Source organism: Halichoerus grypus, chromosome 14, assembly GCF_964656455.1.
Source record: "Halichoerus grypus chromosome 14, mHalGry1.hap1.1, whole genome shotgun sequence".
Lineage (NCBI taxonomy): Eukaryota > Metazoa > Chordata > Mammalia > Carnivora > Phocidae > Halichoerus > Halichoerus grypus.
This window is the reverse complement of record NC_135725.1, coordinates 12,485,485-12,502,057: the sequence shown is the minus strand read 5'-3', so window position 1 is coordinate 12,502,057 and position 16,573 is coordinate 12,485,485. Positions and strand designations below refer to the sequence as shown.

Genomic DNA, 16,573 nt, shown 5'->3' with positions numbered 1-16,573 from the left:
TCTTCTGATGAGGTTAAACTCCTTTGAAACCATGTATGCACATAAATTTGGGGATGGTGACTCCATAGTTGGTGGAATAATTATTCATAAAATTACTATAATCCAGTCACTGAAGTTCCAGAGCCCTTCATTAAGATGCTATGGATACAACTGTAGGATATTCTGTATAATGTGATTGGATTCATTTAACTGTTTGACAATAAGCTGTAATAGAATTCTAAAAATAAAAGAACTGTAAAGCGAAACAAAACAAAAACTCCAATATTGGGCGCCTGGGTGGCTCAGTTGGTTAAGCGACTGCCTTCGGCTCAGGTCATGATCCTGGAGTCCCGGGATCGAGTCCCGCATCGGGCTCCCTGCTCTGCAGGGAGTCTGCTCCTCCCTCTGACCCTCCCCCCTCTCATGTGCTCTCTCTCTCATTCTCTCTCTCTCAAATAAATAAATAAAATCTTTAAAAAAAAACAACAACAAAAAAAAACAAAAACTCCAATATTAAGACACTTGGCTAAAGGGGTAGAATCTTCACAAATCCCTAAAGACAGGCTGAGAGGAGTACGGGACTAGCATTTTTAGAATCTCGGCCATGTTTTGGGAAATAGTTGCTAAATTGTAACAGCATGCCTCCTGCAGATACTATATTTGGTCTTTAGATCCCACAAAAGGCAGGATGACCATGTGTTTTTAAATAAGTCTTTAGCTGACCAACGCTTTTTCTTTTTTTCTTAAAAGACCCATCTGTTTTGCTTTTCCTTTTTCAAAAGACCCATCTGATTTAATTCAACTTTTGGCTTTGACAAGCAACAAAGATTGAGTGGCTTCCAGCTTCTCCCTCCGTGAGCCTTTCTGCTCATAGGAGCCTTCCATTCTGGTGTGGAGGGCATGCTGTGGTAGGCTTGCAGATAAACTGCACGGCTTTTTCATTGCTATTTTGGTGGTAAATATTCAGATCTCTCAACTCACTGGTTTCAGAAATCTGCATTATTTTTGGATCTTTTGGTCACTGGAAAGAGAAGACAGACTCTAAGAGAGACGTCAGAATTGGTCACTTTTTAGAATCCAGGAAGGCCTAGAGACCCTGTGATATCAACTCAAGGTCACAAAAAGACCTGCTGCAGAGCCAGACAAGAAACATCACACTCCAAATCCCCGATAGAGCACGTTTCATTATACTGACTGGGCTCTTTTCTCCCTTTGGCCATAGGTATTTAAAAATAGGATTCTGGATCATTATGTTGTATGCCTGAAACTAATATAATGTTATCTGTGAATTATACCTCAATTAAAAAAAATGATCCTGAAAGGCATGATTTTGAAACTCCTCAATTCATAGCAGCAGACCAAACATGTCTTTGACCTCCGTTTACAACCTGCTTTGTCATTTTGCCTTATGTCTGTTTATAAGGAGTTTTTGGTAACCCGGCACCAGAACCCGAATCTTATATGAATTGTGGCTAAATTTAAAAGCTGGCAATCATCTTAGCTGATGACCCCTGCATCCACGTAAGCCCGGAGGAAAGAATGTTCTCAACTCTCCACAGCCACACCTCCCACTTTAATCTTCATCTGCACCTGTTCTCACTCCCTTCCCTTTGTTTTGGGAGCAAGGTCTGTCTGACTTCTAAGTTCTTGGTCTTCCCACTGAGGGATACAATGCCTCATCGACACAATATTGAGGATCCAAATGGAAAATAAATGTGAGAAGCCTCTGGAAAAATGAAATTTAGGCAAAGGTAAGATAGTGGATACTAAAAATGATTTTGAGTGTTTTAGAGTCTAATTCACACCCTAATAAAGAGGACACACAATAGCCAAACTATGGAAAGAGCCTAGATGTCCATCAACAGATGAATGGATAAAGATGTGGCATATATATACAATGGAATATTATGCAGCCATCAAAAATTGAAATCTTGCCATTTGCAACGACATGGATGGAACTAGAGGATATTATGCTAAGCGAAAAAAGTCAATCAGAGAAAGACAAGTATCATATGATCTCACTGATATGAGGAATTTGAGAAACAAGACAGAGGATCATAGGGGAAGGGAGGGGAAAATGAAACAAGATGAAACTGGAGGGGGAGACAAACCATAAGAGACTCTTAATCTCAGGAAATTGAGGGTTGCTGGAGTGGAAAGGGGTGAGAGAGATGGGGTGGCTGGGTGATGGACATTGGGGAGGGTATGTACTATGGTGAGTGCTGTGAATTGTGTGAGTCTGATGAATCACAGACCTGTACCCCTGAGACAAATAATACATTATATGTTAATAAAAAATAAATAAATAAAAAGAAGAGGACACTGTTGTATATATTTATCCCATCAGTCGCTCATTATCACTGAAGGGAAATAGGTGTGAATGCCTTCCTGTTTTTTACATACTCTCATCAGCAGGCAGGTGAGCTGAACAAAATGATGCTGGTCTATCTCGGCCACCTCCCTTAGGGAGGATCCCTGGCTGAACCCTTCCCTAACCCATGCAATATAAGGTAATGACCAATTTAATTGTCCTGTTCAAGGACAGACCTTACACTAGGGAGCTATTGTGGTAACTCATGTGGATGGAGATGTAAAATGCCAGTTCTACCAAAAGACATGCAGAGTGCAGTCGCTAAACAGCAAACAAGGAAGAATCTAGGTCTTTGTCCTGACATTCACCCCTGTTCTGAAAGTTCTCCTGGGGTCAGGAGAGGACAACAGGTATCTTAGCAGTACCCTAATACCCAAGCAGAAATACTGACTTGCTCTACTCATGTCTGAGACAGAGACAGTTTTTGGCCTGATTTTCATTGATTCCCAAGGCAAAGTGTAGATCCTTGACTGGATGATTCCCAAGGCAAAGTGTAGATCCTTGACTGGATGAAGGGCTGTGGCTTAAAGCTTGCATAACGCTAAGCCCTTTGTAGCCTGCCACAAGCTATTTGACCAACCCCTACTGATGGGTAATTGGGCAGTTTCTAATTTCTTAGTATTACACATACTGCTGTGATGAATACTGATATCTAAATCTTTGTGCATAACCATGGTTAGTTCCTTAGGATAAATCCCTAGAAGTAGAATTGTTGCGTCAAAAGGTATTCATGTGGGGAGCCTGGGTGGCATAGTTCCTTAAGTGTCCGACTCTTGATTTTGGCTCAGGTCATAATCTCAGGCTCGTGAGACTGAGCCCCACCTCAGGCTCTGCGATGGGCATGGAGCCTGCTTAAGATTCTCTCTCTCCTTCTCCCTCTGTCTCTCCTCTACCACCATGCCCCCTAAAAAAAATCGTATTCATATTTGGGGGCTTTCTGAGACATGCAATTGAATTACCATTTAGAAATATTATAACAACTTATCTTCATACTAGAGCTTATAAAAATCCTTATTTCCTTGCATCCTTACCTCTCTGGGGTAATGTTTTATATATATATTTATATTTATATCTATACATTTATAAATTTTTGTATATAAATGTTATATATATAAATTTTTTTAAGATTTTATTTATTTGAGAGAGAGAACACTAGAGAGAGCAAGTGAGCGAGCACAAGTTGGGTTGGGGGGAAGGGCAGAAGGAGAGGGAAAAGCAGACTCCTTGCTGAGCAAAGAACCCAATGCAGGGCTCAATCCCAGGACCCAGGGATCATGACCTGAGCCAAAACCAGACACCGACTGAGCCACCCAGGCGCCCCTATGTTCTAAGTATTCTTAGATATGAGTCATATGTGCATAGATAACATATATATATTTTTGGTCTAAATTGAAAGATCTATTTTTTTATTGATAAACTGAACAATACAAATAGTATACAGTATGGATATAACTATTAATACAAACAGCATACTCCAGAATATAATAGTTTTAAAATACTTTTATCTGTTTGATAGACAAATGTGCTATTTTATAATTTTTAAAATTTCTTTGATTACAAATGAGATTGGATATGTTGGTGCGTTTATTTTCCAGTAGCACTTCTTTGTTGTTGTTTTTTTTTTAAGATTTTATTTTTAAGTAAATTCTGCACCCAACACAGGGCTCGAACTCATAACCCTGACATCAACAGTTGCATGCTCTACCAACTGAGCCAGCCAGGTGCCCCCAGTAATATTTCTTTTTTTCTGATTTGTCTGTACATATCCATTGCCCACTTTTCCTATTGTTTAGCTCACCTTCTGCTTATTGATTTATTAAATTCATATATCAAATATTCTAAGAGTTTGCCGTATGTTTTGTAAACTTTTTTTTCCTGGCTTGATGTTTGCCTTTTAGATAATTTTTAGGCCATCCTTACATAAGGAATGAAACTAAGGGAGAACTAAATATTTTGGTTTAAAGACTAAGATGAAATAGGTAGGCCACAATGGTAGTGTGTCCTTGAGCCTTGTATAGGTACAAACGTCACCTGACATTAAACAGAAGATAGGAGTCACGGCCCATTAGCAGTGTGGCGGGGGACGTCATGGGAATGTAGCTCGGGGACTGTCTGGAGAGACTTCTTCTAGAGGTGGGTACTGAAAAGGTAGAGCAGAAACTTGCCAGAGACAGTCACACAAGAGAGGGAGAAAAAGCTGGGGGTATCTGTGCAAAAGGAAATAAGGCATTCTTCCCTGGGTGAGAGTAGAGAGTTTTTATTAATGTATGAATTGTCAATTTCCAAGCAAGTGAACTGAGCTCACAGCTCCAGAAGCCAGCAAATACTTAGCTGGTCTAAGAGCTCAGAAAACCAGAGGATCCCCAGAGAATCTCAACATGAACATCAAAAAGTAATGCTGCCTCATAAGAACTTGGGAAAAGTTTCCCTAAAATTATAGCCATTTCAAGACTTTGAAATATTCCCAAGATTAGGAATTTGAAAGTGTGGAGGGAGGTAGTGTTTTCATGTTCATAAACAACCTTGGAATAAATGCTTGCTTCATTAAGCTTATTAATAAAATCGTGGGGGGGAAATGCCTGTGATGTCTTTTCAGATATCTCCACAATGCGGGAGGACTCATGTGGAAATCCAGCAATACTCCGGGAGATTCATTCCTTGGGAAAGTTCTAGAAGAATGTACTGACACAAATGTTACACTCGTGTAAGCTGTGTTAGTGACCAGGAGCTATGCAAACCAGTCCTTCCGGTCATTCCCCTGTAAGCTGACATGAAATGCAGAAGCCTTCAACAAATATCTAAAAGGAGAGAAAGGGAAAGCCTGAGTATCTCAACGCTGTGTTGTTCATATTTATGGTAATTGAGGATTCCCGGACCGACAACTGACACTGAGTTTAGCCTGAAAAACTCAAGAGGAGGCTCCTTTTCCATACTTAGTCCTGCTCTTCGATTCCACATTAAAACTTATCCCACTTGACAGTGTAATGTTCCTCACTCTGTGTACAGAACCCCCTAATCTGTTCTATAATGTGTTGATTATCTTGTCAGTAGTTAATGATCCTGCTCTTTCTACTTTGCACTCAGCGGCCCTGCTTTAATTACGCCGGGACATTAATATCCTGGGGCAGTCATTTCTCAGTGTTCCCGGACATCATGAAATGTGATAGGAAATCTATCTCCTCTCACGTATCTTGTCTACACATTGGTTTTCTGGTTCCTTAATCCCTTTATAGCAAGGTGTCTTGTTATCCAATGGCCACCTATTTATAAATCTCTCCAGAAACTTACTAGACTTGCTCTTCTATTTGAATGAACCTCTAAGTATTGCCTTTAAAACTTGCAGAAGCCTAGATTTTTTACATCTAGTCGCATTTTCATCATTAAAGGGCAAAGTTAAAAGGAAGATTTTAAAAGCATGAATCCGAATCACAGACTTAAATTTCATTGATTTTTTTTTTTTTTTTTTTTTGCTAAAAGGAGAAGATTATCGCAAGAGAAAATAAGGAGCTACAGAGAGCTCTCCACAAGGGCTGAGCTACACAGTATGAAAAGACAGTTGCTGACATTAAGATGCCTAAAAATACAATACGTGGTAGAACAGACATCGGGGGGGTCACCCTAAAACACGTCCTTATTACACTGAGAGGTGACGTGACATTCTGAATTACATCGTTCATGCCAGAGTCAAGACTTGAAGCCCAGTCTTCCCTGTTCTACAAATCTCACTCTAACAAGAAAGACACAAGTTATGACTTATTAAAGATTCAAAGAGGAAGGGGCGCTTGAGATGGACTCGGAGAGAAAGGTAGGGTAGGATCTTCTCAGGCATGAGGATTCCTGCAGCACCATCCGAGGGAAATAGTTGTTGTTGTTGATAAACACTCTGTGGGAGGAAGGCAGCGGTCAGAAGGTGAGGATTTCAGGGATGAGAACCTACACTGGAGCATAGAGAGTAATTGAAAATGTGTTTTCCAAGAAGTTTGAAGACAAACATGGGATTGGGTGGCAATTTAAATGGGTAAAAAGGTAAAAGGAAGGTTGGTTGGTTGTTTGTGTGGCCAACATACGTTGGCAGTGTATAAAGGACTTGCGGATATTGAAGATTTATGAGAGAGGAATAATTTAGGAAATAAGGTCCCAGAAGTGGCAGGATGGTGAGATCACGTATAGATGGACGACCAAGAGTGAGGGTAATACTTCCTATGTCACAAGCACCAGGCGACTGAGAGAGGCAGGTGAGGATTCAGAGAGAAACAGTTGAAGGGGTTTGTGTTGAAAGCCTTCTTCATTTTGGGACATGAATCTGTGAGCTCACAACCTGAGATGGAGGCAGGGAGAATCAAGTTGGAAAGTTTGCAAGTGAAGAAGAATCTGAAGGTCTGGGGGTGGGGATGGAGAAAGGAAGTCACGGAGAGATGAGAGGAATAAAAGGCTTTTCCAGAAGCATGGAGGGGACATAGGAGATCAGTCTTATTTTCTCCGGCTGTGCTGAGAACCCTGGGTGGGGTGGTAGAAGATAAAAGTAGCTGCTGAGAACTCCCAGAAATTGAGGGGATCAAGGTGGGAGAAGTCAGGAGGACTGGGGGTGGAAGTGAGAGCATCATTGACCACAAACACAGAATGGAGGCTGGAGAAGCTGCGTTGGGGGACATGGAAGGCATCTGGAAAATCAAGAGGCCTCGTAAAACCTCCTATCAGTCACTGGGAATAGCAAAATGATTCCACATAAGGATGGGAAGTTGTCTCCAAGAGAAGAGTTTCAGCTTTTGGTTTTAATAGATATCGTCATAAAAAGCCTTAAACTAGACTCCGTAGCTATGTGTCTATGCGTGTCCTTATACCCACTCCAGCGGGATATTCCTGCCTGTTAAGTGTTCACACTCATATTCCTTGCAGGACAAATCGCTCAGGGGCCAGGCTACAAGCAATGATGGTTTATATGATCCAAAGGCAGAAACAGTTCATCTTGCTTCTTCCTTGGACTTTTGTGCTCTTCCTTGCCATCAACCCATATTCACGGACACTTCAGTTCCCCTTTCCAACTATTTGTGGAGTACCCATCCTGTTACAGAATTGTGTTCACATTAGAAACTAAAGAATAAATGAGACAAGGCTCCCTGTTCTCCGGAAGCTTACGGTCTGATTAATGTAGATAGGCAGGTAAGTAGACAATTTCAAAATAACACATTAAATGCTATGATGGTAGTGTGAGGCTAAGAGGGGCTACATAAGACAAGGGTTCTACGTTAAATACTCTAAAGGAATTGCCACCTTGCACGAGGTTCAGCAGGATTCTTTCGTGCAGAACTTACGAGAGTTTCTAATATGTTACTGTGCATTGTGAATCTTCACGTGTGTACAAGGAAGAGATCTAGTATGCAAAATTTCCCCAACTCCTTTGAGCACAGAACAGTTTTTCAATGGAACTATTCAAAAGATTTGTACTCCGGGGGACATATCCTGAGAAGCACTGACATAAGTTTCTTGCCTAGTAAAAAAATAAATGTATTTATATTTTCTCAGACTGGCCGGATGGGGGTTTTCTCCAAATCCATAAATAACTTTTAAAGTTTATTTGTTTTTAATCCTATAGCAGAGTAAAGACGTAGACTTAGAAGGCTTGACCATTAACCCGCTGATGATTAAGCGGGGCCCGGATGAAAGAGAATGCCTGGTCATTCCCTCATTAATGGGCCAGTTAACATTTTTTTCCAAAAGAAATATTTAACGAACACAATATTGAGTTGCTCCCAGTGCTTCTAATTAACAGACCACTTGACGATCTTTGTTTAAGAGAAAAGTAGCTTCAGGCCAGGAGATATTGCAGGACCTAATATATATGCTACAGTGACCACGCATAATTTTAAACTAAGGATTTGAACACATAAAGGCTAATGTTTGAGCTCCATCTTTATCGAATTTCTGGCAATGACTCTCCAGTCTCTCCTGACATTTGGTTTTTAGGAAAAGCACTTTGGAGCAAATTGCTCCCTCTCCTCACTATCATCCCCAGTGTATAAAAGTCTCAAGGTGACTCTTGATTACCTGCCCTCCATTTAGTAATGTGCTGAGGAGAAACAGATCAAAAAAACTATTTCATGACTCATGCCTTTCAAAATGTTTCTAAGGCATTAAAAAATTTACTGGAGGCTGTTCGTGATTGTAAATGCCGCCATGTCATTAAGAAAGCCTAGTACTATTAAGATAAAGATTTAACTCTGACCTGATTTTTAGCCTAAAGAATACTTCACAGCAAAAATCAAGGTGCAGAATTATCTGCATACTAAAGAGATGTTGCCTATGAAATCTGATGAGGATCAGGACCTAGAAAAAATATTCTTTAGTCTCAGGCACTCTCTCTCTCTCCCTCTGCCTCTGTTCAGTTAATTTAATAGATGCTGATGATGTACCAGGTGCTACATAAGGGCTTTACTTGACACATTTCATTCGTTCTCCACCATAATCCCTTGAGGCGGGTACTACTAGTATACCCATTTTACATATGAAGAAAAGTGAGGCTCAGCAAGATCACATGACTAGCCCAAATTATGAAGGTTAAGTGGCAGAGAACCCACTCCCAAGAACTCTTAAGCATTATGCTGTATTTCCCTGTACCCCACAGCTCTCCTTCGTCTGTGGTGATCCACCATGAATTCCGATCCCTTGTAGGAGCCAAAGTTATTTCTAAAATAGAACAACTGAGCCTTAATGATAAAGCGCTAGAAATTTTTACAAATCTTGAGTTAGGGCTGGGTTCTCTTTCTGGTCTGATCCTATGCCTTCAGCCAGGAGAGGGCTGGGGGTGCAAAACGGCCTGGTATGAAAAACATGGATTCTGAATTCATAAAGATCTGGATTTACCTCTCAGCTCTGCCAGCTCTGTGCGCTACTGAACACTGTCCTTAATTTTCTGCCTGAGCTTTCCTCATTGGTTAAGTGGGGCTGCCTTCTTCCTAAGACGGCACAAGCATTAAATGAGGCAACGCACACGGAGTGCTTAGCACGGTGCCCGGCACACGGAAAGCGTTCTATGGAAGTTCCTGTTGTAGGCAGCTGTGACAACATCAGACAGAATCCGTCCATATGGCTACTTTGCTAGAATGGCCTCAGGGGAATTGTTGCCGTTGCTACCATTCCTTAAACAGAGCTATATATTATAGTTTCCATCAAACATTAAGACGGTCTATGGAAATAGCAGGGAGTTATTAATTGAACCAGCCCATTGTCCTTAACATAGGCTGGGTAAGAACCACTAGGGGAAGGAAAGGAATGGCAGCATCCAGAGTGGAAGGCATCTGGGAAGGCCCAGGTGAGGCAGTGCATATGTATTAGGAGTGACAGAAGAGAAACACGCGGGGAGAGGCCAACAGTTCTGACTTCTTCGAGGCCCACGCTGCCTCTCACTCAGCTCAGCTCTGGGCTCACATGATTCCTTCATGAAAGCAGGTTACACTAACTAGCAATGCAAATGGAAGGGGTCATTGCTGTCATTATTTTGAATATGTAGCATAGAGACTCAAACATATCTCCACAACACTTCCACCAGTGAGAATTAGGACCAGGATTAATCCAGGTGTAGTCAAAACTCAAAGACAAAGCTTGCAAGCCAGGGAACAGGGATGAAAACATAGCCGTTCACTCTCTGAGTTGGGCCCCGACTGACTACTCACAATTGAGCAGCTTTAGGAATGGGGTGATGAGGGCATGAGAGGCAGAGAAGTTTCCTCCCCGCAAGAGTGCAGTAAGCTCTGAGCTTGTGCATTCATTTCTGGCAGAACATGACCTTGGGTCTGTGTAACTCTGCATCTAGGATGCCAGGACACTAAAAGGAAATACCTCACTTCCCTTGCAGGAATGTGGAAAGAATTAAATAAAATAATAGAAGGTGCCTATTCCCCAAGGCACACCGGGGAGCCTCACTTTCTGCAGATGCTTGAGGCTTCTCCCAGATTGGGTAGAAACCTCGAGCACTAAAGACACCTGTGCCAGAGGCACCTGGGTGGAGCAGTCGGTTACGCATCCAACTCTTGGTTTTGGCTCAGGTCATGATTTTGGGGTCATGGGGTCGAGCCCTGCATTGGGTTCTGCACTCAGTGCAGACAGAGTGTGCTTGGGATTTTCTCTCTCCCTGTCCCCCCAACCCCACCCCCATCTCTCTGTCTCACTCAAATAAACAAATAAGTCTAAAAAATAATAAAAACCTGTGACAAAGGGCAGGATTTAGAGCTGGATAGACATGGGTAAAACCTTGCTCTGCCACTTACTAGCCTTAGAAAGTCCACTCGTTCATTTTTAAAATCATTTTTCATTGTTCTTTTCATTATTCATCTACTTATTTATTGTCCACATAGATACCAAACTAAATTTATCGAACAAAATGTCCCTGGTTATCTGCTTGGCATCTGGCACAGTGATAGATGATATAGATACAGAAATGACCAAGACAGACAAGGTCCCTGTCCTCACGAAGGTTATCTTTTTATAGGAAGAGAGATGGACAATGAATATTTTAAAAGCTTCCTGGTGATCGTGATGAGGGTCAACAAGCACTGCTCAAAAGTCAGAACCTGAGAGTCATCCCACAGCAATTAGTGAGCAATTGTGATTCAAGTAGCTGCTAGGTTTGGGGTTTCAGATGCGAAAAGTAAGGAAGAAACAGATTTATAAGAATAAGAGAATATCATTCAGCCATGAAAAAGGACAAAATCTTGCCATTTATAACAATACAGACCTCGAGGGCATGAATGCTAAGAGAAATAAGAGAAAGGCAAATGTCATGTGATCTCACTTATATGTGGAATCTAAAAAAAAAAAAAGAAAAGAAACCCAAGCACATAGACACAGAGAACAAATTGGTGGTTGCCAGAGGTGAGGGGGGCAGAGAGTGGCTGAAATGAATGGAAGGGGTCAAAAGGTACAAAGTTGCAGTTATAAAATTATGAAGTCCTGGGAATGTATGTACAGTGTGGCGACTATAGGTAACAATACTATATTGCATATTTAAAAGTTGCTAAGAGTGTAGATCTTAAAAGTTCTCATCACAGGGAAAAAATCTGTAACTGTGTGGTGATACATTAGATGTACTGTGGTGATTATTTCACAGTATGTACAAATATTGAATCATTATACTCTACACCTGAAACTAATACAATGCTATATCTCAATTACACTTCAATTTTATTTTTTTTAAAGATTTTATTTATTTATTTGACAGAGAGAGACACAGTGAGAGAGGGAACACAAGCAGGGGGAGTGGGAGAGGGAGAAGCAGGCTTCCCGCTGAGCAGAGAGCCTGATGCGGGGCTCGATCCCAGGACCCCGGGATCATGACCTGAGCCGAAGGCAGACGCTTAATGACTGAGCCACCCAGGCGCCCCTACACCTCAATTTTAAAAAGTCCTAAGATTGCAAAGTCCATAAAAGCTGGTTAGAATAGAGAGAGCAGGAGGCGAAGCTGAGGAGGGGGCTGCTATAAGAGCACAGAGGGCCACTTCCCTAAGAGCACAGGAAGCCGAAGGGTTACTTCGGGGTGGGGTGGGGGGTTGGCGACTGGTTTGCTCATGAAAATTCGGCTGCCAGACAGAGCAAAGATGGGAGCATGGCAAGAGTGGACTGTAGGTTAGGACTTCATTTCAATTTTCAGAATCAACTTACAGACCAATGGTTCTCATCCAAGGATGGTTTGGTACTTCTGGGGCCATTTGGAAATGTGTGGAAATAATTTGGGGTTGCATTAATTGCAGATGGGAAAAGCCCAGTATTGTGAAGGATGCCCCTCCCCAAAGGCAGAACTGTCCTCTTCCAAATGCCAAGGCGGCCCACACTGAGAAATCCAGCCACTGGCAAAACCAGAAGTCTCCACTGTAGGAACATAAATATTATTAGCTGTGACAATGTGAAAGTCATTGTACGGCTGAGAGATGTGGATGAGAGGAGGGGCAAGAGACGTGAAGGGAAATGTAGAGGTGAGGATTCATTCATCCTACATACAAGACACTATCTAGAGTTAATGGGTCCAAACATAGAGGTTAAGTGTATTCAAGTTGTAAAGAGCACTAAAAGTTAAAAACAAAATATAACTAAAAATTGTGAGAAGAGAGAAAAGGAGAAGGAATAGTATAAATAAGCTAAAGTCCTTATCTTTCATAGCAGGGAACACTATTCAATTTAATGAATCAAGAAATGGAGGTGGAAATACAATATTTAAAATTGAAGAGGAAAATATCCCCAAATCAGGAAGAAAACCACCAGAAAAAGAAGTGCCATTGGAGTTTGAATTCGGGGGAAGGGAGTAGTAAGGGCAACTCTGACTTTTCATTGTATCCTTTCTCTGAAACACCATTTGCACCTTATTGCCACCTGTATATGTTACATAAGGACGTCAACTAGTTTCCTGCTTTAGTGCATGTCCCTGTGGTGGCCGTCAGATGGCTCCCTCACTCTCTGAGGAGCTGGTTCTGTTTAGCAGGGACCTGCCAAAAACTACAAGCCACCTTCAGACATGCGTCCAGAGTTTTCTGGTGTTGAACTGCACCTTCTCCTCATGGTCACTGGGGCCTGATTCATGACTGGTTCATTCCAAGGCTGAAAGAACGTCCCTGCCCCCACTGGGTCCAGATCCATTTTTCCTCACGTGGTCGGGAACTGAGCAGCTGCTGGGAGGGGCTGGAAGCCAGCCAAAGAGGAAAAGGGCAAGTTGTCCAGGACATCCCATTGGCTGGGGGGCTTGCTCCCATCCATGGGTATCAGGTAAGAGCCCTGATGCCCTCTAAAGGAGCATGTGTTATACGCAAACAATGAATCAGGGAACACTACATTAAAAACTAATGATGTACTGTATGGTGACTAACATAACATAATAAAAAAAAAAGAAAAAAAAATAAAGGAGCATGTGTGTGAGTAGAGGATATGGGGGGACAGGGTGAAGCGCAGTGGGTGGGGGCATGAGCAGGAATTAGAATCCAGATGGCCTGAACCTAACTGTCCACACACCAGCCCAGCTGGGCCTCTACGTGTCATTATCTTTTATGTGTCCAATTAGTAGAACTACTCTATTTTTCTCTATATGACCCTTCCGTGAGACAGTGAGATTGTACTGTTGTTAGTTGCTTACATATCTGTAGCTTAATCTTCTATCATCTGTGATCTCCTCCTCAAGGGCAAGGTCTGAGCCTCATTCATCTTTATATCCGCTGCACTGAGCATGTATCTAATAAATTCTGGTTGAATAAAGGAATGAATGGATGAATGAATAAACAAATGAAAGCCAAATGAATAAAATGCTTATTATATTCCCCACCTTTTAAGAAACATTAGCAAGGACTAGCATGGAGGACATTAGGAGAAGGAAGGGAAAAATGAAGGGGGGAAATCGGAGGGGGAGATGAACCCTGAGAGACTATGGACTCCGAGAAACAAACAGGGTTTTAGAGGGAAGGGGGGGTGGGGAGTGTGGGTATTAAGAAGGGCATGTATTGCATGGAGCACTGGGTATTATATGAAAACAATGAATTGTGGATCACTACATCAAAAACTAATGATGTATTGTATGGTGACTAACATAACAATAAAATTAAATTAAATTAAAAAAATAAAAATAAAAAACATTAGCAAAACATGGTATGGAGTATAACAAAAATTTCCTTACTTTCTGGTGCATCCCTAATTATGTGAATCTGGTATGTGTGTGTGTATATTTGTGTGTATTACCAAAACCACTTGCCAGAGTTAAATAACTGGTAATGGGGAAACAATTTAAGCCTTTGGGATCCCTAAGAGGTGCAGAGAGGCTTAGATACCTCTAGGACTAACAGATCAAAGAGGAAATTCAATGACACTGCAAAGGTCAGATGACATTTACGGAAAGATAGGCTCACTCAGGAAATGTTTAGAATTGGCGAGGCAATAAGATTAAAGAGCATGAGTTTAGACTAGGAAGGAGTAGGACCTTGGCACCAGAAACACCAACTAGATTCCTCTATTACCCAGGGGGTGAACAAAGTATCTCACTTTAGTCATGTGATCAAAGTATAACAGAGTTAAGAAGGGGAGACCTGCAATAGCACTACCTGTTTAATTAGCGTAACAATAATATGAACTATATCTATGAGACTGTGATAAAACTTGCATGCTTATGTTCTGCTAGCGGTATTGTAACTTGGGTCAACCCTTTTTAGAAGTCGGTAAGTCATGGGGGTGTCTGGGTGGCTCAATTGGTTGAGAGTCTGACTTCTGATTTCAGCTCAGGTCATGATTTCAGGGTTGTGAGATTGATCCCCGCACTGGGCTCTATGCTCAGCAGCTTGGAGCGGGGCAGGGAGTCTGCTTGAGATTCTCTCCACCTCCCTCTCCCTCTGCCCCTCCCCCCACTCATGATCTCTAAAATAAATAAATCTTAAAAAATAAAGAAGTCAGTCAGTCACAGAGGCTGTCATGTCATTATAATCACAATTTTTTCTTGCTGCTATTAACAATGGAAAAGAACTTTGTAAAGATTTTCAAAGATCTTTGATTAATCACTGTGAAAATTGAATCATGCCCTGGTGGGTATTGCAATGGACTAAAAGTAACCAAGCATCATTATGACGGGAATGGTGTGCCAAATTTCTTTAGCAGGAAATTACAGATGGATGAAGTTATATTCTGTCTGGATGGGTATAACTAAGAGAAGCTCAAGCCATTAACATTTGTGAAGAAGGTTCTACTACTCTTCCAGGTTTGTATCCTCCCCTAGGGAGTCTGGACTTTGAGTAATTCCTGGTTAACAAACATGATCAACTGATTGATCCATTCATTCAACAGTATTTTTTGAACTCCCATTGTATGTTTCATCTGTTTGAAGAAAGGGACCTTTCTTATCCTTTTTTGAGCCCATTCTTGCTCAGAGCGAATACTTGAAAGACATTTTCTGGTTGAATGATGGGCTGAAACAAAATGAATTTTCCCATACTGGTTTCATATTTGGGTTGTAGTTGACAGAATTTATTACTTCGGTAAAACTTCCTTAAGTTTAGGAGTGTTAAACTTGGGAGATTATAGTTTTCTTTTATATTCCCCTTGCAGTGAAGAGCTCTTTGTATTCTCATTGTTATAAAAATCAGCTGCTGATGGTACCCTTACATAAATTCTCTCTGTCTGGGTTGGCTCTCATTTTTTACTGAGCTTCTCTACCTTGTTAACCCAAGTTGTTGACCTTAAAGCCTCAGTGTAAAACCAGGCTCACTGATTTCACCCTTTTAAAGTAATTTAGTATTATAAATTATAGTAAAGTCATTAGTACTCCTTTGTGCGTGTGTCTTTGTGTGTGTGACAGACTGAGAGAGAGGATAATTGGGGCTTCAAATTAAAGTTTAGCTGTTGAACTTGGACTATTCATGCATTCTCTGTCTTTGGTCTATTCTCAGGGAATCTAAGAAATAAACAAGCAAACACTCTAGGTGGCCATTATTCTGAGACATAGAAAACTGAAAACAACCTGTAGATAATATAACTTGTGCACGGCTCGGGTAGAGTGTAGCGGTGGGGCTGTCAGAAGAAAAATAACACATCTCCAGTTGAAAATAATTAAACGGAAATTCACTAACCCGGCCCAGAAACCCAAGATGAACAAAGGGTCAAGGTGTTGCGCTGGTTCTACTATACCTTGGAAGGCATGGGTTTCTTGAAGGTGATTTCGGCTTGCATCCAAACACCCCTTGGAGACTCCAGCACAGACCAAATTTTCTCTTGAACTACATGGTTCTCTTCAAAGATATAAACTGCCAGGGTGTCACTCATTTTTAAAAACCCATAGATGGCATAATAAAAACGTAGACAATACTGCAAGTTTCCTGGCAGGGAGGGACCGTAGAGCCTTCCGATGTAGCCAGGCTGAGATGTAAACTTTGTGTTGGCCAGCAAGTAGTACCCTGCGAACAGGCAAAACATTCAGCTATCAGCAATGACAAACTTAAATCCTCTAGCCCAGATGATCAAGTGGGAAAATTTGGTTAAAAGTAATGGGATTTGCCAACGGAGACTATTCCTATAGGCTTTAAATGATAGAACGCATTTTGTAATATCTGTGGCTTAAGTGATAGATATATCCTGCGACTCTATTACCGATAAAACTTCTCCAGTTCTAAGTAAACTTCATAAACCAGTATAGATTCCCATCTGCATATGCTCAGAAGCCAGTCATCAGTTAGGGTTTGTGTTTTTCATGAAACAAAAGGGATGAAATCA

At 41.4% G+C, this 16,573-nt stretch overlaps 1 protein-coding gene across 3 annotated transcripts in view; it reads right to left on the bottom strand.

Moving 5' to 3' along the window:
* The window catches only part of MAMDC2 (MAM domain containing 2), a 140,408-nt gene that overhangs the window by 28,900 nt on the left and 94,935 nt on the right, over nt 1-16,573 (bottom strand). For all 3 annotated transcript variants that reach the window (XM_078062326.1, XM_036117894.2, XM_036117896.2), the window contains exon 9: nt 15,992-16,257. In XM_078062326.1, coding sequence (XP_077918452.1) covers nt 15,992-16,257 — 266 coding nt within the window. The remainder of the gene's footprint in view (nt 1-15,991; nt 16,258-16,573) is intronic.